Below are 25123 nucleotides of genomic sequence, written 5' to 3'. Positions count from 1 at the left end.
ATGAGATTTGATCTAGAAAATGTCTGACTTTGGTCAGCAGTTTTACTGGAAGTTTCAAATCCACGAGGGATAACGGAATGATCCGTGTCAAACACCTGACTGAGAAAGGTGTCATTTAAGTCAACATCTGTGACATTATTTTTGAGAGTATTTTGATTCTCAGAAGTTTTCTTTGACATGGCTCGAGTAATGGCACATGAAGGAAATAGGCCGGGAATTTCTTCCTCTATTGGCTCTGGATTCTGATCTAAACTAGGATTATCAGTCACAAGTGGATTAGTAATGACCTTGTCCCCAGCAAGGTCGTTTCCAAGAAGAAGGTGAATCCCTTCAAAAGGCAAAAAAGGCCTAATACCTAAAGTCACAGGTCCAGAAACAAAGTCCGAAGACAAATAGACATTATGGAGAGGAACAGGAATGTAGTCATTACAATCTACCCCTTAATAAGAACTTTAGAACCTGAAAATGACTTTTCAGAAAACGGCAGGGTATCTGCCAACAAAAGAGACTGGGAAGCCCCGGTATCTCTTAAATTTTGACAGGGGTAGCGGAAGAAAAATCACTAGAAAGTGATATAAAACCATATGAATAAATGGTTCGAAAATACCCATAATGCTATCTTGAGAAGAATTGACCTTGACCTCATTAATTGGGGATAAGAGGGGTTTAACCTCAGAAAATGTGTTGCACACATTATTAGACTCTAATTGAGTTGATGAAGAAATAAAGCCGGTTGGCTTAGATCCACTTTGACCACTTTGACCTTCACGTTTTCTTTCAATTTGAAACAATCTGACATTAAATGGCCGTCTTTCTTACAATAATTACAAGAAAGTGTACCGAACTGTTTGTCAGAAGGAGATTGAGACTTGGGATATGATGTGGGAGTGTTACTTGAACTTTTGTGAACTGTTGTCATTTGATTTTCTACTGTCCTTTGAGAATTCTTGGATGAAAAGGAGGAGTTAAATTTACCTGCATTGTTTCTGTAGGAAAAGGACTGGGATGGTTTGCTGAGAAATGAAGATTTGTGGGTCAATGAATAATCATCGGCCAAACGTGCAGCAACCTCCAATGTATCTGCCTTTTGTTCATTGATAAACGTCTTGATGTCACTCCGGATGCACCTTTTAAATTCCTCAATCAAAACAAGTTGTCGTAATTTGTCATAATTCTGACTGACCTTTTCAGAAGAACACCAACGATCAAACAGTTGTTCTTTTGTTCGAGCAAATTCAACATAAGTTTGATCTTTCACCTTCTCACAATCCCTAAATTTCTGACGGTAAGCTTCAGGCACCAATTCATAGCTCTTGAGAATTAATTCCTTCACAGAATCATAATTTGAAGCCTGCTCTACTGACAACTGAATGTAAATTTCTCTGGCTTTACCCACCAAAGCACTCTGCAAAAGCATAGACCAGGACTCCTTAGGCCAATTCAGACTCTGAGCAATTTTCTCAAAATGGAGGAAATATTTATCAACATCCTTTTCTTGGAAAGGGGGAACTAACCTGAAATGCTTAGTGATGTCAAACTTGTCTGAAGGGAAGAATTTTCCTGACTGTCCAAGCTCTAAACGTTTTATTTCTACCTGCAATCGCTGTTCTTCTAATCGCAATTCTTTTTCTCTCTGTCTTTCTTCCATTTCTAATCTTTCCTGCCTTTCTTTTTCTTTCATTTGTAATTCCATTTCTTAATTTCCAAATCTGCCTGTATTTCTAGTTTTCTTAGTTCAAAAGTAGACTCGGGCTCATAATCTTTCAAGGTGGATTCCTCAAATTGGCCTAAATCAACTAAATGTTTTGCAGTGTGGTACTGTATTTCCCGCTTGCGCATAGATCTTTTGACATCTACTTTAAGGAAATTGGCCAGTGCAATGAGGTTGTCTTTTCTGAGGGAATCAAATGCGTCCTGATCAAGGTCATCCATAAATTCGTCTGGCTTGAATTCCGCCATGATTGAATTTTGCTGAGTTCACAGTATACAGTAGTTTTGAAAAGGCTGTCAAAATGTTGTCAAACGGCTCAAAATATTCGTATCCCGGACGAGCCCCCAATTTGTTACGTGCAGAGAAAACGAACAAAAGGGTGAACTCAGCAGTAACGTTTAAACAAAATTTATTACGAAAATAAAACTAATTGCTAAGTCAGGGATAGAGTACAAGCTTTAAAAGTGTACAGACTACTTATCTCAGCTGGACGGCAAAGCTCCAGTCTCAGAGTTGTAACAGTCAGTTGGATGAATGAACAGTCCTTGCAGGCTTGAAGCTGCACAAAGTCCACAGTATAAATCCAGCGTTGGCAGTGAAGGTCTTGAAAAGTCTTGAGAATGACTACTGCTGGAGTTTAGTAACACACAAGAGACACGATCCCAAAAGTCTGACTGGAAGCTGAGCACGTCCCTTTTATAAAGGCATATAAGAACAATCTAGAACTTTTATTGACATGCTAATTACTGTTCTAAAATTATCTCCCTTACACAACTAATCAACTTTCCAGAACATTCCAAACATGACTAATTGAATTCAAGGTTGTGAGGTCATAAGGGCAGTGACCTTGAGAATGTTCTAGACTAATTGAACTCAGGTCATGATGAGTGTGGGGGAAATGACCTACATAACAGAATAAAATACAAAATATATTTACTCGTCAATTCCTCTTCCCATATCATTGTATTGAATCAATAAAATCAGAAATAGTATCTGCTAATTTTCCTCAATAATTGCACCTATGAATAACAACATTCAATAAGTAAGTCATTGGTAGGTAGAATAATTATATAGATTGAGAACAAAACTTTGGAAATTTTCTTTTACTAATCTTTGTGAACTTTTCATTTATAATATAGAATTTCAGCTCACAATCAATGCTGCCAATATTTGTATCATGACAATTTTACCGATACAGTTTTGAATACCTTTACATATAAGATGTTGTAATATCGTTAGTAATGATGCTATGTCCTCGTCTCCATACCAACCAAATAATTATTACCAGTCAATGAACTCCATGGTAACAAAACACAGTGAACAGCAATTGTTGGCAAATCACTAGAGAATATCCATGTAAACGTGAATTTGCTGCATTTCCTAGTTTTAATGAGATGTATCCATGGAAACATGCATTTACAGCATTTCAAAGTTCAATGAAAGTATAACACACACAATTACATTATTTTGCTCACTACTGTCCTGGCACGTTATTGGGTGATGATGACTGATAAATTCAGACTTTCAAATTTTGTTGCAATCCCCATTTTTTTAACATTAAACTCTAACTTACAGTTCATATGAAGTGTGTGAGAGGTGTCCTTCCATGACAAGTCACGCCTTCAAAACTGTTTTATTCAATTCCATTCTCTTAAATAGCATTGTACAAAAGCATATTGCACTGCTATAAAGAATTTAAATATGGATTTACAGTGAAGTCTCCATTATTTCAAAGATGCTGGTAGGAAGGATCTGACAGAACACACGCTACAAGCTAGAATACCAAACTCCTTATTAAAATAAATTCAGTTGGTTGTATATCGAAATTGTTTAATTATCTGAATGACTATGTGCTGAACTTCAACATCAAATTTTGATAGCGAAATTTGAACTAGATCTATCTTCTTACCAAGGATAAGACTTGCAAAGGATGCAGTCACTAAGCTACTGGCACATAGCAACAGTGTGTGATGCATATTGAATTCACCATCTGGTATCCATCCCATGATGACCGCTGCCACTGATGCAAGAAATCCTACAACAATGGCTTGGCACTGAAACCCAAATGCATGGATTAATCTACGTGAGTGGGCATGTTTTTGTGAAATATCCAGAAGTTCTGAAAAAAGTTACAGCTCAGGTGGATATCAGTCTTCACAATTTGAATGATCAATGTTTTGTACAATGTTTGTACCTCAATTGCTTGGTTTACTATACACAGTAAATTGAAATACCCAGTATTCAGCTTGTAATAACTGACTGTATTTTATTGTGTTGTGTTGTGTATCTGCTAGGTACACTAATATTTTTTAATGACTGAATTTCTATCCAGACATGATTCACATTGTCAACGATAACAATACAATGCACACATATCTACAGGATGTTGAAAAGCCAAATATCAGTCATTTGGACATGCTCTATGAACTTACTGGTACAACTTAGAAAAAAGTTGTTGGTAAACCAAAAAGAAAGAATGAAGAAATGTCCCACGTTTAAGTGACAATGTATTTTTAATGAATAGTTAAACAATGGTAAATGTTTGACTATGAAACAAGAAATTGCAGATTCAATGATCACTTTCAACATTTAATTCTCCAAAATGTAGCAACCACATACACGATGTTCATGTGTCCATTTACTGTAATACTTATATAATGCAATACCACAGACACACATGCAGTACCACAGACATACCTGAGTCAGCACTATATTTCCGCCAATCATTTTCCACTGTTCTTTTCTGTTATCCATGGTGCCAACATTTGCCTAAAACACCAAGTAGAGTGATACAAGAACTATATTGGTAGAAGAAAACCTTTCACTTATTTGAGAAAACTTCAACATGAGCTGATGCGAACTTTACATTTTTTGTTCCGTATTGTCGAAAAAGCAGTACGGTTTTAAAATTCAACAAACCATATTCAATTTTCTCTCATATCTCCTAACATATGGCAAAAAAACAACTCAATATGGTTTGCAAATCAATACCAGAAACTGATTATTATCTCTACAATCACAAGTACTTGGGAAAAAAAATCAAAAGTACTTGGTACCATCTATGTTATTTCTTGTTCTTTAAAAAATGACTATCATATATAACAGTGGTTGCTGAAGGTGAAAGAAGTTTCATGTCTGCTGTAAGATATTGCTATTACTTCAATCAGCCTGTTATTCAGCTAACATTGTGCAAGTTGTTTTTGACGGTTGGTACTTACAGCTGTGGACAACCTTGATGCCAGGGTCATCTCCAGATTACCCTTGAGTCCCAGCAATGCCGGAACTAAGATGAAAACTTCGCTCACTTCAACAAACACCTGCCAATGCTGTGGAGTAACAACAAAAACAAACAGATGCAATGTCACTGAAGATAAACATCAACCATGATAGTGGTATAGTACATCTCAACAAGTGAACATTATTGCTGTGTGTGTTGCAAGAAGAATGCTCATTGAAAACATTACACTTTTCTAGTTTATAGCTTGTTTGGTCTCATTTTGATGCCTGTGGAATACATGAAGGATGAAGTTTACTTTACTTCATCTTATTTTTGTAAAAATCGAAAATTTTAAATTCCACTCAATATTCACCACAAAATACAGTCATCATTTTGAATTTCAATTATTGGTAAATTTTGAAAGTAATTTAATTCTCAAACTAGGCATGGTGACCCTGATTTTATTTTCAAATATGAAGACAACAGTTTATAAAACATTTTTTGTAGCAAATCTAAGCAGGAGTTTAAAATTTCAGTTTTGATGCATACCACAACATTAAATGCATTTGGTAAAACACCAGCATTGGATTTGTATTCAATGTATATTATTGTATATTTATGAACAGCTGTTAATCTATATACTGTGATCTTTGGCCTGTCTTTTGAAGATTTCAAGCTGCAAGATGTTTCTCTGTCATTATGGCTCTTTTATAACTAAAAGCAACTGGTCTTGTTTTACGAGTTTTCAAAAATGAGTATTTGAACAGCTCATTGCTTAATGAGGACTGAACACACTACTGTGCAAACTATAATTGATTACAACATCAAACTGACCCTTTGAATTACGAAAAAAAAGGAAGGTTTATGTTAATTTTAAGTTTAGATGCTGATCACCTAATGGAATAATATGTGCATGTTAATTTTGTGCAATATTTTTGAAGAAAAATTTTTTGTCTATCTATAGAACTACATTCCATCAATGTTGAGCTACTGTTGACCCTCTGTTGAAAGTATGAAAACACAAAATTCCAACTGCACACGCCCATTAAAAAGACATCTGGTGACAAAGGTTATCTGTATCTCATAATTTTACATGAATAGTGAAAATAACACAGAACATGAGATTAGTAAAAGTTCCTTTCAGTTGACCTATAGTCTGTATAAAACATATACCAGCCACTGTTGTTACATAAGGACATTTCCTATCAAACTATATGTACTCTCAAAATATCATAAGTACAGGTATTATGGTTCTAGGTGGGTAGAAATCAAATACACATTTCCTATTGTTTGTCTTTGGTGGAAATTTTCTCTCTTTATTTACTTATTTCTTTCTTTCTTTATTTACAAATTTACCAATACTAACTTTTAATGAGGATTTGGATGCAACAAACATGACCATTGACATGGAATGTTACAGACCACAGAACTCTTGGATGCTGCTAGAAACTGCTTTGCAGGATTTTCTTTCAACTCTTACAACTTCAACATGCATATTTAGTTTGATGAATATACACATGTCAGTGCATACGATCAGAAGTAGTAACCCAATTTTATGATGATTTCAGTGGTTTGTTGGCAACACCAAAATAAAAATATGCATAAAAATGCATGAACTTGCGCTGAAGTTGTATATTGTAGTCACACTCTATCTATAATCTCACTGCATGTAAAATTGCTCTCCTATGATTGAAGGTCAAATAAAACATAACTAATAACAAAATTTGCAGAAAAAAGAGTTCTATGAAATTTTCAGTAGATTTTAACACTGCTTATCACAGAATTTCATGTCACTACACATAAATTATATTGCCTGTATTTGCAGAGTGTGAAAACCACTATTTACTTCGATGAATTACACATATTCAAATTTTAAACATATTAGTATTGTAATTTAGCCTAATCAAATCAACGGTGTATCTAACTTCCCATTTGTGTCAACAGCAGTAAAACTGATGTCATTTGAAATTTACATTGTCTCTCTGTCTGTGCCTAGATGCATGGAGTGTACAATTTCTGTGTTCTCTCTGTCTGTGCCTACAGGCATGGAGTATACAATTTACGCGTTCTCTTTATCTGTGCCTAGATGCATGGAGAGTACCTCTCAGTGGTGGTGGTGGTGACAGCTTGCAGGCAATGCAAGCACAGTTGCAGACAGACCGATGCCACACACAGGGAAGTAAAACTTACAGAATATTATTAAAACTGGATATCTCATGTCACCCTTGCTACCTGACATTAAAACAAATATCCATCAGCATGATCATCCTTGGAAAACCACATACCCATCTGACTGTAGGCAGTTTGTACATTTGAATTATAATCTATTCAATGACAGTCTTTCTTGTCATTTGAATGATTATTTTTCACCAGTAGATCACAGTTGAGACATACATTATAAATGTTCTGGCTTGGCCAAAATTTATCTCTATCAAGGACATGCTCTGCTGTCTAACAGTTTGTTATGTCACTTACACTGATTACAGTTGTCCAGTGAATAGCACATATCATCATGGATATTACCTCTTTATAAAGTCCATTTTACAAAACTTGTACTGTCATCATATCATTGACAGTCTTCCATCAAGCCATTCATTTGTATTTCTAACTGATGAGTCCCTTGTTAAATTTACACATTTAACCACTGCTGTTGCCTAAACTCAATTGCCCTAAAAATATAGCTATATATTATGTCATTACCCTGGTATGAATTTCTCCTGTACATGTATTATGTGATCCTGTATACTACCAATTAACTAAATTACTGAATGGACAGGGACAATACATGGACCATACATGATAATTTGCCCTCAATTTGTGTCAAATTATAATAAAACATACACCAACCGGGAATGCATTTGTTCACAGAGAGTTGCCATCCCCTACAGATACAGAACTCATTGCTGCTGGCAAAAAATTACCCTCATGTACACGTGATGATTGATTTCACTGCAAATTTTGATATTATTATTCACAAACGAAAAAAGCACTAAAATCGTAAAACGCAGTTAATTCACCTTTTGAGCATACCCCTCAGCAAGTTAGTTCCTTTTTTTGGAAACATTCCATTAGGGACTGGACACAAATTACAGGGGGGGGGGGGGTGGGCGGTGTTTTTGGGGGTGGGTCGCCATTTTTCGCGCAAGCATTTTTGAAGGGTCATAAAATTTTGTGCAAGCCTATGGGGGAGGGTCACCTTTTTTCATGCATCAAAGCTGAAATTGCATGTGCACGTTATGGAATACTGAAAAAGAAAAATACCTCCTGGCACTTTCATTTTCTGCCATTACCATTTTCGGCGCGCCCTTCGGGCGCAAATTTCAGGTATAATAACAATGTATTGATGATCCAAGCAGCCACATTGATTTAAGTTGTCATGATTTCTACTTATCCAACTCTCATTGTGCATAACTGTCCCCTATAATAACTCTTTCAATAACAATTTGGGAGATTACTTATTTGACATCATTCTCCCATTGACAATACATTGGGTATAGGTCGGTGTCAAACGTTCATGTCGCTGTATGTACATTTTTTAATTTTTGAGACATTGACAGAATACAAACTGTTCAGAATAGTGCATAGTGTCATCAATAACAACTGGAAGCTTCAGGTCGAACAACTTTTGAATAACAATTTAGGATCAGATAACCTATGAGTTATTTGTAGTTTCCTCATAGCCTACAATGTATAGTGAATCAACATTTTGGTGAAATTCCAAAATCAAATTTCTTGCACAACCATTGACTTGAAACCACTCTAGTCTAATCATGAATATTAATACTAATAATTAGGTGTACATAAATGCACAGGTTTACCAAGTTTTGTATTGGAAAAAAATTATTCATAGTTTCATCATAGACTGCCATGTATAGTGAATGGACATTTCAGTGAAATTCCAAAATCAAATTTCTTGCACACCCATTGACTTGAAACTACTCTAGTCTAATCATGAACATTAATACCAATAATCAAGTGTACATAAATGCACAGATTTTCCTATTTTTGTATTGGAAAAAAATTATTCATAGTTTCATCATAGACTGCCATGTATAGTGAATCGACATTTAAGTGATATGCCAAAATCAAATTTCTTGCACAACCATTGACTTGAAACCACTCTAGTCTAATCATGAACATTAGTACCAATAATTGAGTGTACATAAATGCACAGATTTACCTATTTTTGTATTGGAAAAAAATTATTCATAGGGTTTCACCATAGACTGCCATGTATAGTGAATCAACATTTCGGTGAAATTCCAAAATCAAATTTCTTGCACACACAGGACTTGTAACCACTCTAGTCTAATCAAGAACATAAATATCAATAATCAAGCATACATAAATACACAGATTTGCCAAGTTTTGTATTTAAAAAAAATTATTCATAGTTTCTTCATAGACTACAATGTATAATGGATCCACATTTCATGCGAAATTCCAAAAACAAAGTTATTGTACACAGATGCACGTGTTACCACCCTCTTCTAATCAAGCACAATTATGTCAATTATTCAGGGTCATATATACACAAATAGTGCATATTTTTAATTCTGAAAATTTTTTTTACAGTTTTGTCATAGACTCCCATGTATAGTGGATCAACATTTTATGCGAAATTCCAAAAACAAAGTTATTGTACACAGATGCACATTTTACCACCCTCTTCTAATCAAGCACAATCATGTCAATTATTCAGGGTCCATATATGCACAAATAGTGCAAATTTTTAATTCTGAAAATTTTTTGACAGTTTTGTCATAGACTCCCATGTATAGTTTTGTCATAGACTCCCATGTATAGTGGATCAACATTTTGAGAGAAATTCCAAAATCAAATATCTTGTTCACATGTGCACTTGTAAACAACCCATGCTAATCAAGTATATCTATATCAGTTATTAAACATCTGTATATGAACAGATATAGCTAGTTTTATACTGGAAAATACATGTTCGTAGTTTTCTTATAGTCGACTACATGTACAGTGAATCAACATTATCGATAAATCTAAAAATTACATTTTTTGTACAGGCATGCACTTTTTACCTGCCACTTCAAGCAAAGTACATTTACATGAATTATCACACACACTATGATTTGATATTTTTTGGACAACGCGTTATATCGGCACATTTGCCTTCCTTTCGGGAGGGCGACTTAAAAGTATAGCAAGTCAGAAGGGGGTCTTTAACACATTGCGGGTTTTTTTTGGGGTATTGAGTAACAGGGGAGGGTCACTTATTTTCATGCACGGATAAGGGGGAGGGTCACTAATTTTTGTGCATGAACTTTTGAAGGGTCACTATTTTTTACGCAGCGGTTTTTCGAAAAACACCGGCCCCCCCCCCCCCTGTAATTTATGTCCAGTCCCTTAACACAGACAGGTAGCAAGAATTGTTACTTCACTTATCAATGAGCCACTATGTTTGCTAATATCATAGCAGACCTTAGCCTAGAATTCTATTCGTCCGCTTGCCTCCGTACCTCCGACCCAGTAGTGGGTCGGAGGTACGGAGGCAAGCGGACGAATAGAATTCTAGGCTAAGCAGACCTGTACCACCATCTAGGTACCAGATCCTGAAATAATTTCAAAAACTATGTCATTTTCAGTTTGACCAAACAATGTTTCTGATGGTCACAAAATCTTTTCAGACCATTCCTTTATAACATTATGCATCACTTACTTATTTCATGTTTCATAAGGATACAACAACATGCACCTTTCCAAAGAGTTACCTAACTTTGGAGACAATTTGCATATTACCTTTCAGCATTGCCCTGTACAAAAGCCATGATTGTGTCGATAGGACCTTCAAATATCTATTATGGTAATTTGCAATAATGTAACAAAGTCCATTCACACATGAACACCTGAACAGCAAAACAATCTTTCTATAATTTTAATTATGATGATTGGATTCTGATTCTTATCAGTGAAGTACAGAATCATTGTTGACATGGAGACAACCATTATGCAAAACAGCTCTGATGGAGGCAGGAATTTTTATTTTAACTTTCATCGCTACACGTGCAGCTATGTGTTGGGACATCAATAGTAATATGCAAATTAGATATCATAACCTAGCGTCGGCGTGTCCAACACCATGCAATAATTTTTGTACAGTGTGCAATATTGATTTCAAGGAGTGAGATAGATCTTGACCATTGGGTTGTTGTACATTTTTAGGGCCCTTCAATAAGGTCATCACAGTAAGATGACCTTTACAGTGGGGGAGATAAACAAAGGAAATGGCAACTTGGCGAAGGTCAATGGAACGGTGTTCCTTCAAGTGCATGCTACATGTTCATTGACTATTTCTACCCGACAAAAACTGCAACGTTGACTATCTGACATCAGACTATCCAAACTTTGCTTCCACATCTGTTGGTTCCAATAGCTTTACATTATAAGGTGTGTGATATAATATATTTGGAAGACAGAGGTCCAATTAAAGAGTTTTATACTGAAGTGTCCAGTGAACGGTTAAACTGGATATCCTGCTAATATTTGTGACTGTCACAATAACAACAAATGTAAAGTGTTGCATCTTTGCTGGCTCAGGCGTCTTGCATAATTGGATACTGGACATTCCCTTCAAAGTACACACATACAATTGAATATTCAGTATTTCACATGGGGGATAGAGATACATAAATCTCTGCAGCATCATCATAGCAGTACTTGATTTTTCAGAATTGTCTCTCTCCTATACCATAATTCTTGCACTATCGTCTTGTACTTTTGACTGACCATTGCATTTGTGAATTAATAGACTATGTTTTCCTATCGAATGATTGGCTAAGAAAGTAAACCAAGTTACCCTAGTCACCTTGAACCTGAAGGGCACCTACAGTACGAGCAAAACAAAAATACCAAATCTGTAAAATTACATACACTTACTTTGAGTTTTTTAGCATTATCTTTGATGTGTACATACCAAAATGTCTACTGCATAACAGGTAGCATTAAATTTATCAAGAGTATACAAATTACCTGCAGTGCACTTTCTCTTTATGAAAACTACAACTATCAGTATTTGTAAGGGTTACTTTCTAACATATAAGAGACAGTACAACATTTGAAATTCCATTTACACAAATATACTTCAACACAAATCAGGACAAATTTTCTATGATTCAATTTCTGTTACATATACCTAGCAGATATTTCTGATGCTTCAGCATGATCGAAGATTATTACCAACACAAGCCCAAATCATTAAAATTAAAAGTACCCTTCTTCACCTGATTATCAGGTATTTTAGAGAATGTTTTCAATCAATTGTTGTCTCACAATCAGTGGACCATAATTGCTGAGTACAATCATGGATCCTTTTTTACGTCCAAGGTACAATAAAAGGTGGGAGCAGTTGTGTCCTCAGAGACAAGACAACTGACTGTGAATTTGTTCTCCTCAAATTCTTGTTGCGGCTCAGACCATTGAAGTCGTAGCTCAGACAGCTATACAAAGAAAGTCCTTCACTCCTTTGTAATCTTCCATAGACAGAGCACTGTGTATAATTGTGGCTTGCCTTACTTTGATATGGTGTGTGAATATATTCACTACACGGTGTAAATGAATGCAGTGTGATGTTACAGCATTGCAAAATCTACACAGACCATATGGATACCCAAAATTTTGACAACTGTGCAAAAGTGTATGGGTCAATATGATAGAAAGCGACTGTCATGCCCCTTGAAGGTATATTGTATCTAGGAATGGGGAGTCTTTAATTGAAGTTTTGTTCAAATGATGACTATCACAACCGTGAGACATCTTGAAGGGCGGAAGCCACCTCCAGATCACCTCTTCCATTGTCTTCATTGTAATTAAAAATCTATGGCATGATGCAGCCTCTGTGTCACGTATTTATGATTCTAATTAAAAGAAGTGATTTGGTGTCTTTGCTTGAGAATTTGCCCTGACAGAGAATTTTTTTTTTTTTTTAAATGAAAACAGAAAAACTGTTTTACGGTAGGAGTAAAAAACAAACGAACACAAACACATACATTGTACGAACAAAATTTGGAGGCTTTTGATAGATATTGTGGTGGCACTGACTGTCACATGTCAGGTTTCTACTACAAATTAGAATCTAGCCCTCATCTCCCATGGTATCCAGTTGTTCACAGCAACCACTGAGCTTATTATCTCATTTGTTACCGCACGCACCTGTTCAGGCTGTGTGTGTGACAGCTTGAAGGGAAGTTTGGGTCAGCTGATGCACAGGTTGTCAGTCACATATGTTCATCTAGTCTATCACTGATGCACTAAAAAACTATTTAATCCAATTAAAACTCGACACAATAGGAAAACCTCGTAAACATAGATATTCTTTTGCATTCCTTATTGACATAGGTTTCGACGTACAACAGCCACGGGCCATTATGCATAGTACGATAAATGGATAATATGGCTAGCAGCTAGCTACTCCTTCTAGATTTTATGTGACAGTATAATTAACCACCATATAAGTAGCAGTGGTACAGCGCAAATGACACAATTTTGAGTTGAAAACATGAAAGAGACGATAAAGATATTTGTAACAGAAAAACATAGAGGAAGATTATCTCTATTGCAAAAACAAGTCAACTTTATCATTTCTACATTATTTTTCAGCACGCTCACCTGAACAATATCGAGGACTATTCCTGCACCAACAGTACCAAAGCCTGCTATGAGATATGGGATGAAGACCTGGAGTGCTATGCTCCACGAGGTTTCTTCCGTTGCTGGTTTGTTAGCGTCCTTGTCATTTTCATTGTCTCCATCTCCTTGAGGTAGCAGGGGTTCTGCCTGTGAATTGCTGGAAAATATGTCTTCGAGGGAGTTGTCCAAGTCGTGGGCTGAGCCGTTCTCTTTCGCCTTCCCATCTTTCTTGACGGCGTTTTCCCTGGTATCGGAAGCCTTTTCCAAATCCAAGTCTACATTGTTTGCAAATGGGACTTGTGCGTGAGGAACCATATCGTCTTCGTCATCAGATTTCTCCCGGCTGGATGTCCTTTGCCTCAGAGCCGTGCCAGGTTGTCGTTCTGACACAGGCATATTATTGAACATTTCATTCTAAACATGAAACAAGCATAAGTGTAACAACCGTTCCAATGAAATTCTGAAAGTCTAAACGGTAACAGCCGGTGAACCGACTTAAAAGTTATATACGAATTGTTTTGGGCTAAACGGAAACGTCAAGTTCAAGCGATCGACGTCTCCATGCCTACACACGACTGCTAAAATTGCAGATTAGTTGAATTTGCTGCTAAGACTTTAACTCACACCGACTACAAACGAGCCGTCGACCATATGCTGAATCTGATGAACGTTTTCAGTAATTGGTATCCATAATAATACTAGTCTACGTGCCAACTCAGCTGTGCTTGGCGACTTCCGTACAGTCCATTCAAATGTGACGTACTCATCAATCATCCTCTACCAAAACAATTTTGCACAACAAAGCAAATATTTCCATAATATCGATGTGGTATTAATCTGCAATATTTTTGCGCTTAGTATCTTAATTCGTGCACAGTACAGTGATGCCGTCGATTTATGTGCTAAAATTATTTGACGTTTAGTGATCTGAATCGGTCAAAAATGTATTGATCGTGAACGAGGATGAGAGCTCTTTTAACATGGCGACCTGCAGTGACAGAAGTAAGCCTTCGGAGTCAGGAGAGAAATGCGCCGTAATTCCTTCAAATAAAGCGGAGGTTAAAACTCCGTCCCAATACAAGGAGGCACACTCGAAAGAATTGTTAAATGTCGGGAGAAATGCCTTTGGTAAGTTCTAACCAGCGTGAAATGCTAACTATGCTCGTGCACGTGTGATATGGCGCATTTGCCGTTGCCGAATGACGTTGTGTTTGTGTTCATATCCCACTAAGGCACGGCACTCAACTCAGTCGACGTTAGACAGGCGATGCCAGCACAAAGAAAACACGTAGCATCCCCTGCTTTGTGATGGGATGAGTCGAGAGTTTTACACCAGCCAAACACGTTTGATGATAGCCAGCCCCTCATCGCGATCGTGCAGACAGCGCCGCCACTGGTCACTCGTACAACAGGACAAATAGTACAATAAAGTGCAGCATTTTGACCACAAAATTACAAACTCGCAGTTCTTAAACACTCTACAAAGGAACGTAAACGGTCTGTCCCTTATAAATATAGACCTTCGAGGGTATGTGTCACAAGTAATTTTTTTGTGCTCGAAAGTTCATTGGTGTTTTTCTTCATAAATATGAATATATAGTTGTATTAAAGATGCATATATATATACCGTGCTTCAGGACATAAAAACTTGCTGCATGACTGTTTCCCTTCCACTCTGCTTTTCATTGCACAGCAAAGGGAGTGACAGGGTTGTGGGCATGCATCAAATGCAGATTATACTTACTGAACTTGCTGTTGTAGGCATAAAACAGATTTTCATTACAATATTGTTTTTCTACTAACACTTAACCTTCTTCCCCTCAGAAGCGAAATTTTTGTTAAATCCAAGAAAAACATTCAAGCCAGGCCCTTCTTCAGGTAAGCTAACATTTCAGTAGACTGTAATATCTCAGTAGAAACCATATCATACATGCAATTCCACTTCATAAATATATATATCAATAGGTATATTACACTTTTGCTATATTATTTTGAGACTTTATTATAAAAAATACGTAGGATAATCCTTTAAAGTTATGATGGAAACTTTATTTCGGCTTCCAGCCGATAATATTAGAACCTCAAATTATTTCCATTTGTTGATATGAAGTTGTGCATTAGTTATTGATCTGCAACATTGTGCGCATCATTTCAACAAATTTTGATTCTGCAGAATTTTTTACCCATTTATCTTTTATGCTCAACTTGTACATCCACTGTTTTCTCTGCATGCATGTTCACCGAAGGGGGGCAAGTCCCGCCCCATTCAGCAAAATTTAGGGGCAGACTTGACATTTTAGGGGGCAGTACTTTTTAATGCTTAAATGGCATAAATACAACATATCCTATCAAAACATTGAACATAAAATGGCACTAGTATCCATGGAGACTGAACCACAATTATGTCCTTGGCTGTTCTTTTTGATGCGTACACTCCATATTATGCATGTCACCAAAGTTGAATGACATGACGGGCAATATTTTCCATTATCAAATTTTCCAAACCACCTTACTGAGCTCTGACTTTTATTTTGTAAGTTTTTCTCTGGATTTGAAACGTCATAACCTAGTTGTTGAGCTGTTAGCCTGTTGACTTGTAAAATACATACACAATTGACTTTCGATAAAATGTTGAAATGTGCATGATACTCATCTAGAACATCCTCTCATTTACAAGAATTTTTATTCTTTTTGCTGTGTTCCAGTACTTCAGTCAGTAAAAGATTTCCTACCAGTGCTGTCAACAGCCAACCATGAACTTGAAAAGAAGATGGAAAATATTCCAAGATCAGAATTTGATATCGAGAATGTTGACAACTTTTCAGGACCAGTCATTGAAATGGTAAATGAAGCTGTAGATCAGTTTCTCCAGTCAGCCGTCTTGTTCCACCACAACTTGGAAAGACGCTAAGCTTTACATTTTTTGCCTTGTTCCTAACAGTGTCATTCCAATAATGCTATGAAGTATAGTTGACACATGTTTGGTTTTGTATTAAATGGGGGAAAGTAACAAAAAAGTCATCAATTTTTGACATCCCTCCTGCATGATATTCTCTTTATGTTTGCACTTTGAAAAGTAACTGAAATATGCTGCATAGTGTGAGTATGACCACTCTTTTAAATACACTCACTATTGGAAGAATAATAGCTGGTATACCACACGTCATGCAATCAAGATGAATTGCTTACCCATACAATAATAATTGACACAAATGAGTGCACCTTCTTAGGACTGTTCCATGATCTCAAACTCTTCTGCAGGAGTTTGAATCCCAGTGGTGTCTTTGGTGCTTTGCACAAATAGATCTTTTTGAATTTTTTTCTGAATTTTGTAGGAAATGTTTTGCCATAGACAGTCTCAACTGTCTATGGTTTAGCTTATATCAGTCTGTCAATGCATTACCAATGTGTAAAAAGACAGAATTATTGTTGTCTTTGATGTGGCTGAGTTTAAAAGTTGAAACAATGTACATTCTTGTTCTATTCAATTGGAACCAATACATCCTGAGATCATATTGCCTTTATCTAAGACAGCGCCCTCTGTAGGTTATATATTGTTTAATATGTATCATCATAGTTGAACTTTCTCTGTATCAAATGGCATTTATAAGATTAACTTATCATGTGTTTTTTCTGTTTGTGCCACTTAATAGGATCTCGCCCTTTTTAAAGAAGACAGTGATCAAAGTGACTCAGATTATGAATTGGACTCTGATGAAAATCACAAATCAAATGATGATATATCCAGTGATGACAGTGACGATGAGATTGTCCTGCCTTGTGGTGAGGTTACCGAAAAGTCTCTAAAATTACCCAAAACACAGAAAAATAAGAGAGCGGATATAGTGGAGCTGAGTTCAGAGACAAATGACAGTATTGAAGAGAGCATTTCAAGGTAGCATGAACATAAAACGTTCCTCTCAGAACTGAAGTTAAACCTTTGGATTCAGAAAGACAGTCTTGTGAAATCTCATCTGTGCACCGCTGGACTTAATTGTCATTCTGTGCCTGAAAACCCATGATGGCTGCAAACTGCTTTTTCTCAAGTGGGTGTCATGTCAAATATGCAGTTACAGCTATGTCATAAGATTGGCAAATCCGATGTTCTCATCTGTCAGATTCTGTCATGTTTGAAGGAGGTACTTAGGTTTTAAATTATCTAACACGTACCTGTAACACAAAATAGAATATTGAAGGGCTCTTACATGATGATAACCATAGTCCCTTCACTGAAGGGAATGTGTGATAACCAATGATGTTAACGTTTTGGCAGTGTTTTTTACTTTGATTTATAAGTTATACCTCATCTTGATTAAAGCCCCACTAGCTGTAACTCTTGAAATCTGTTGGCCTCAAATTATCTATCTATTCTCTCTTGGTTTTCTCTGAATTCTACCCTCTGAAGAGATATGGGCTTTTACTGCATTAGTAAAACATTCCTTCGTGACACATTTGACAAGTTAAAATTCAAATTTTAACAGTCATTTTGATTTCTCACCATTTTCAAAAATTGGTAATATTACAAAGGAAACAGAACATACAATGTCACAGTTGAAAACAGTCACTCCCATGCATTACATTGGACTTCTCTGTGCAGTTTATTTGAAGATTTCAGTGCAGATATGCACAGTATCCATGGTTTTTGCTTTCTTTTCAGCATGGGGCTGCAATTTAATGTTTGGGCAAACATTTAATCGCAGTGTAATCTTTATCTTGTTCAAAATTGCATATATAGTCCCAGCGGGTAATTAATAATAAGTGTATACACACATCTATATTAGTACATTCTCACAAACTTATTTTAACTTGAAAGTAAAATCATAAAAACAAAGTTGAAATATCAGCTAGTGGGGCGTTTAAGCTGTTGATTTCAATTTTGTTTACATTACACGTGTCTCGTCAATACAATTGATAAGAAACCTTTGTAATGTAAATATACTATTTGTATGACATGCAACTTGTGATTTATGATTTTATGTAATAAACTACATAGGTCAGTGAACTAGTGATCCTTCAGCTGCTGTGAAATGAAATCTATTGTGTGGTAATATTTCCTACTTGACAAACAAGTTGTGTGTGACAATGTTAGCATGACTTCATTCAATGTATGTGTTTATCAGTGATTTGTTGTGTGTGGATTTGTTTACGTACATTGTTGACATCGTCAGACAGTGAACCGGACAGAGAGCAAATGTAGAAGAGCCTGTTTCTCATGGAGGTAGGTTTTCAGAAATTTTGCCATTTATAAAAGATGAATTGTTTAGTATCTGCATTTTATTGACAGTATGAAAAAAAATTAACAAATTCTCATCAGGAATCTGTACTATTGTGATCTTCTAGCTGTGTAATACTTACTTGACAGGAAAAAATCTCTTTTAAACCCTTTCACCACCATGGTTTGGCCCAGACCCGTTGTTATCAGTGGTGATTGTGGACCTATTTATGACAAATTGGGGTGACCATTTCTGATGAACTTATGATGGGTTTTCATCATGGTGCACAAAATAGCTACCAACTAGGCTGATAACTGTGTGGAATTAATTTGAAAAGTTTTGAAGAATTCTTAAAAGTTTTCATTTAGACTCGCATTACCAAAATCTTGTAGCAATCAAATGATCGGTAATGAAAATTATTCGTGGAAGAAAATCTACAACACAGCGTGGGCCATCTCTGACATTGTTATAGACATGCTAGGTCATCTCACACATCACAATGTCAATAGGCATGCCCAAGAGGTAATTCATAGTCAAAATGAAAGTGAGGTAAAATACACTTGTGAACTGTCAATGTTTGGTCAGTGCTGTACATTGTATTGTCTCTGTAGTTCTTTAAAAAACTTTTAAATGAATTATCGTAAGGTGTACAGATTTTTATTCGGTATCTCATGACTTAGTCTACACACATACATCATGTGAGTACCAAAACATCATAAAATGGTCTGATATGTATTGCTGCAAAGAACCCAAATGGCCCTATGATATGATTTGCTAGTATTTATATTACAAGCACCTGTAGATTTTAGAAGATAGCATAGATTTCTCAGTATGAATATACAGCAACAATTGTCTGACAGCCAAATTCATATGTGGAACTTGATTGACAAGGGGTTCTGCACATCACATGAGAAACAAGTTATGATATAGTGATACACGCCAAACCAAAAATACACTCAGGAGCTCACGAGAGGGCGCGATTCTTGGCCGAAGCTGCTGGCGGGAATTGTGCGCTTTTGCGACTGGTTCAGGATACATACCGTCAAACTGTGACACAATACGCATGGTGTCACAAAATGTAAAAACCCACATTCCATTGAATGTTAACTCCTCGAAAGAACAAGTCGTTTACGTCAACAATTTGCATGGTTTTACATGTACTTTCATTAGTTGGCTATAAAATATTTCGGAAAATTCCGTATTCAATCGGCCTGGGATTGCCTCTTATGACGCATTTCAATGTGAATTTGATCGGTTTTTATTTTGACTGTGCTGGGATTAGGATTTCCTTCCTAATGAATTTGAAACTGCTAGGCTTACATGATCAATGAAATTAGCCTCGGACGGCATTCATTTCATGAGAACATGGCGTTCAAATGAAATGGCTTTGTTGCGCTCTAATTCGCACCAGCAAAATGGTAAATTATTACCGTGTCAATAAAAAGAATGTTCATGTGGCAAACAAGCGAATGTCTATTGCCTTTCGTCGAGGTTTTGAAAATGAAATCCCCGATAACAAATATCCCCGATAACAAACGATTGACAGGGGTCCGTGAATATGGAGAGCAAGCCAGCATGGTATTTCGAAGGTCAGCATCTTACGATAGAGCAAATGCGTCTTCCAGGGACAGGTCGCGTGTCGAAACCATATCCCCTCCCAATGCCCACCCCATCCCCTCTCAGTGGAGGGTATATGCTATCCTATTGCTCTGAGCGTGCTGGAGCCTCCAATAGTGCATCCGGTTATTTATTTCTGGACCAATGCGTCATGAGAATATCAATGCAAATCTGTTGCGTCATGAATAAAAAACAGATCGAATCAATCATTGATGTTTTCATGCATGGAAGGCCAATTGTCTAGGGATCACCGGAATGTGGAACATTTCCCATCTTGATGTCTCTGATGACACGCTCCTCTTACCAAGGTCAGAGTGACCTGAGCTAAGGCGACACTACTTGTACTCTGAATGCCGGCCGGCAGTTATGTAAATAGGAAAGCTGTACATTATGCATGCAATAGGTGCGGCTGGATCGCTCAGGGTACGGTCATTCTGGCTAAATCAGTTAATGTGGTATTAAATAAGGGGAGAACCATTTGATTTCTGGGGGGGATATGGAGGATTTTGAGAAAAAAAAATTTGTCACCAGGTGAGAGAGAAGAAAAAAAAATTGATCCTGTCATGGCCTGAGAAAAAAAAATTGTCATAACAGACAGAAGAGAAAAAAAAAATTGTCACAATGCACCAGAAATAAGCAAAATTTGGAGACTTATTCTCATGTATTCTTTGCCGGCGCTATGGCGGCGCAAATGTTTTTACCACAAGCAATTCTTATGTTTCTTTCCCCAGCACTTATGATATAAACATGCACTACATAGGTCTACTTTACACCTCAGTACACTCAATGTTTTCCTTCCCTTTTCTGACCCAAGAAATCATATTGCAGGATTTCTGTTGCAATATCTCAATGGCATAGGCACTATCTAAAGGGGACTATTTGACTTCTGTAAATTGTGAAAATTTAAAACACAAGACAGGAGTCAATAAACTAGTATTAAAACCAATATATTATTTTCTTGATATAAATTGTTAGAAAGATGTACCTTGACAATGAAAAATTGAGGAACAACAAATATAATGAAATACAATGTGTGAGCCTTGTTTTTCTGACCACAAACACCGGATCGCAAACATACCATATTCAGGCTTTTCATTAGAAGCTGGCAGCTGGAGAAATGACACCAGAAGGTCACAGATTTTACGTTCCTGTATATTCATTTGTCTTCAGTCTCTGGCAAACAGAACTGTTTTTCACAAATTGTATTGTCATTGTTTGGTTGTTGAATATTGTGACTCAAAAACTGATCATGCAAAAAAATGTAAAAAATATCAGTGTTCAATGTCATTTTCAAACAGTTTTACCGAGTGCAAAATAAACTGAAACTCCTCTCAGATTGCACCATTAAACACATCAATTTCTCAAAATTTCCAATACGAGAGGGGGAACCCCCTCTCGTTGCTCTCCCCCTTGGGTATTCTAACAGTTTCACTTAGTAAACAAATTAAAAAAACTCTCAGATTGCACCAGACTGCACCATTGCACACATCAATATCTTAAACATTTCCATGCAAGATAGGGGAAAGCCCCTGTGACACTTTCCCCCTAAGCCTCTCTCATGTTCTCCCCCTGTACTTTCAAATTCTGCCCGGTCAGATATCCTAGTGAAAACCCTGTCATAATATCCATCCAAATTAAACAATATACTATATGATTAGATACTGCGTGATCTTTTATATCTTTATTTTATTGTGACTTTGAATTTCATTTTGATGTGTTCACCTTTGTTGAACCATCATGAGATAACTGATGATAGTCTAGCAGGGTACGTCAGGATTTGATAGGTCTTTACTGTTGCTGTATTTTGTGAATTTTACAATTACATGTATTGGTATTTAACTTTTCTAAGTGGGGGATCGGTCAAAATTTCAGAGTTAGAGAGGGAGGTTACTCAAATTCATCATGGTTGGCGAAGGGCGGGGGGGTCACTCGAAATTTCGGAGTTTCAGGCCGTAAATAATGACGGGTCCCTTATATACAACGCATTACAAACTTGATGACCAATAAAAAAAAAAATTTGCACTGCTACTCCATTTGGAAAAAAAAAATTGATGCAGGTCTGACAGTAGAAAAAAAAAATTGCTGTCACTCTGACAGGAAAAAAAAATTTGCTCCCATACCCTCTTCCTCCATACCCCCCCAGAAATCAAATGGTTCTCCCCTAAACTGAAAATTAACTCGATTAACGAAATAACAAGTCATCGTTGATGACACAGTCCCCACTTGTTAATGGGTACTTTGATTACAGGTCCTCAGAGAGGATAGAGTCCTCTTCATTAGGTCTGTGATAAAAATACTTTCGAATGAATTCGCTTGATACATGTCTGAGTTGTAGTTCAGGACATGAAAAAATCGTAATAAAATGGCCACACGGTGGCCATATTGGATCGTATCACAAAACAAATAAATGTGCATATGTATGACATAGGTTAATGTCCTTGTAGCAAATTTGATTAAAATTGGTTGAGATATGCCTGAGTTATGGCTTGTACATGAAAAAATCATAACAAAATGGCCGCACAGCAGCCATATTGGATCGTATCACAAAACAAATTAATGTGCATATGTATGACATTGGTCAATCTCCTTGTACCAACTTTGAATAAATTCGCTTGATACATGTCTGAGTTATGGTTCTGGACATGAAAAAATTGTAATAAAATGGCCACACGGCGGCCATATTGGATCATATCACATAACAAATCAATGTGCATGTGCATGACATAGGTGAATGTCCTTGTACCAAGTTTGAATAAAATTGGTTGAGTTACGCCTGAGTTATGGCTCAGTACATGAAAAAATCGTAACAAAATGGCCGCACAGCGGCCATATTGGATCGTATCACAAAACAAATTAATGTGCATAGCTATGACATTGGTCAATGTCCTTGTACCAACTTTGAATAAAATCTGTTGAAACATGCCTGAGTTGTGGCTCTGTATATGAAAAAATCGTAACAAAATGGCCGCATGGCGGCCATATTGGATCGTATCACAAAAAAAATTGACGTGCATATCTATGACATTGGTCAATGTCCTTGTACCAACTTTGAATAAAATCAGTTGAAACATGCCTAAGTTATGGCTCTGTACATGAAAAAATCGTAATAAAATGGCCGCCTGGCAGCCATATTGGATCGTATCACAAAACAAATCGACGTGCATCTGTATGACATATGAATTAATCCTTGTACTGTGTACCAAGTTTGAATGAAATCGCTCCAGGCATCTCTGAGATATCTGCGTGAACGGACGCACGCACGCACAGACAGACGGACGCACGCACGCACGCACGCACGCACACACGCACGGACATGACCAAACCTATAAGTCCCCCCGGACGGTGTCCGTGGGGACTAAAAATACGAAAATATAGCGAATACAAATGTCCAGTCTGCATGAGTGTTTACGGGATACAATAGTGATGGCGGTGATTAACATGTCTTTCGCGGTCATATATGTCAGCCGTATGTTTCAATGTTTTCATGCTTTGTCTTGCTTTTTTTTGTCAGTATTTAATTATCTATATAATTTCTCTATTTGTTTTGACGTGTTGTTTTGTTTATTTTGTGTTTGAGACTAGTTTTCGGTTGAAATAAATCCCCTGTACTGAACATGGGGACACGTTAGCATTGTCCACATTCGACCGACGTACACGAGTAGTTTGAGCCTTTTATTGTTTGTTTGCTTGTTTGTGTGTGTGTTTATCCATCTGTTTTTTTCGAACAGAAACTTTACAATTAGGTCACAAAAATTCTATGATCGAGGTTACCTTATATAAATGTGCTTTCATACACCAACAAAAAGCGAAAAACTGTATATCTACAGATGTCGTCATAACTAGCCTAACCAGGCCTAGATAAAAGGCCAATCTTAGTCACGAGGTTGTGTCATCTAACTGTTTACAACGTGGTTACAGTATTGAGCTCAGTGGACACTTGAAGAAAAAAAATGGCACTGGATCTTGACCTTGGTGAATGCTTTCCAGGGAGAAAGATAAACCAAGCAAGCCTAATGCATTCCTACACTCAAAATACCATGATTCTTGTCGTTCCATCTCATAAAATGTGCCCTGATGATGAACTCTCTGCGCGAAAAAGTTTGCTGAATCGTCGATTCCATGGCAGATATACTGCAATACCAGGCGTTGGCGTTAATCATCACATCGCACCACCCTAATTCTCAACGAGCGATGCATGGTCATCTGACATCAACAATGTTTCTCGGTACCATCTTCTTCGTTTAGAACTTTGTCAACTCGGTGAACTGTAACTTTCCTTCTCATGACATTCATAAACCTTGTCAAATCTCCTCTCCGACTTTTGATGACCTCGGTTGACCTTGTTGCTAGACGACTATCTAATGCCCAATACTTGACCACGTGTACAATGAGGCGTGCACCTTGTTGGTACGATCACTGTATTTTGCTTATTTGCACCAAGATCGTTTCAGTGACGCCGTCAATGCAATGTTTATTGGCAAGATGGTCGTGCCAATACAAGCATACACGTTATAAACGCTTATTGTCACTATGATCGTGAATACCGGGGACTTTATTTGCAAGATGATCGTGCCCATAACGTAAATTCCAGGCTTTTGTTTGAACATTGATCGAGAGATATTTCAAATAAGAACACCGGTCTTTTCAGAAAAGCTTCAGGACTTCTTCGTGTCACCTTTCGCTGATATCTCAAAAATGTTACTTGCCTAC

At 36.8% G+C, this 25123-nt stretch overlaps 2 protein-coding genes across 2 annotated transcripts in view; one reads left to right on the top strand and one right to left on the bottom strand.

Annotated features, from left to right (window-relative positions):
* Nucleotides 1–14449, bottom strand: part of LOC139134775 (solute carrier family 41 member 1-like) — a 28892-nt gene extending 14443 nt beyond the window's left edge. The window contains exons 1-5 of the mRNA XM_070701827.1: nucleotides 14208–14449; nucleotides 13563–13997; nucleotides 4930–5037; nucleotides 4409–4480; nucleotides 3621–3765 (exon numbers count right to left, since the gene is read on the bottom strand). Of these exons, the coding sequence (XP_070557928.1) occupies nucleotides 3621–3765; nucleotides 4409–4480; nucleotides 4930–5037; nucleotides 13563–13997; nucleotides 14208–14357 (910 nt within the window). The 5' untranslated portion in view covers nucleotides 14358–14449. The remainder of the gene's footprint in view (nucleotides 1–3620; nucleotides 3766–4408; nucleotides 4481–4929; nucleotides 5038–13562; nucleotides 13998–14207) is intronic.
* Nucleotides 14450–14538: 89 nt separating this feature from the next.
* LOC139134776 (NOP protein chaperone 1-like) lies at nucleotides 14539–18616 on the top strand. The gene is made up of 4 exons (XM_070701828.1): nucleotides 14539–14711; nucleotides 15408–15461; nucleotides 16289–16425; nucleotides 17237–18616. Exons 1-4 carry the CDS (start codon nucleotides 14564–14566, stop codon nucleotides 17480–17482), a joined length of 585 nt encoding a protein of 194 aa, XP_070557929.1. The 5' UTR covers nucleotides 14539–14563; the 3' UTR covers nucleotides 17483–18616.
* The last annotated feature ends 6507 nt before the right edge of the window (nucleotides 18617–25123 follow it).

The sequence above is a fragment of the Ptychodera flava genome, chromosome 6 (assembly GCF_041260155.1).
Source record: "Ptychodera flava strain L36383 chromosome 6, AS_Pfla_20210202, whole genome shotgun sequence".
Lineage (NCBI taxonomy): Eukaryota > Metazoa > Hemichordata > Enteropneusta > Ptychoderidae > Ptychodera > Ptychodera flava.
This window is presented reverse-complemented; position numbering and strand designations above follow the sequence as displayed.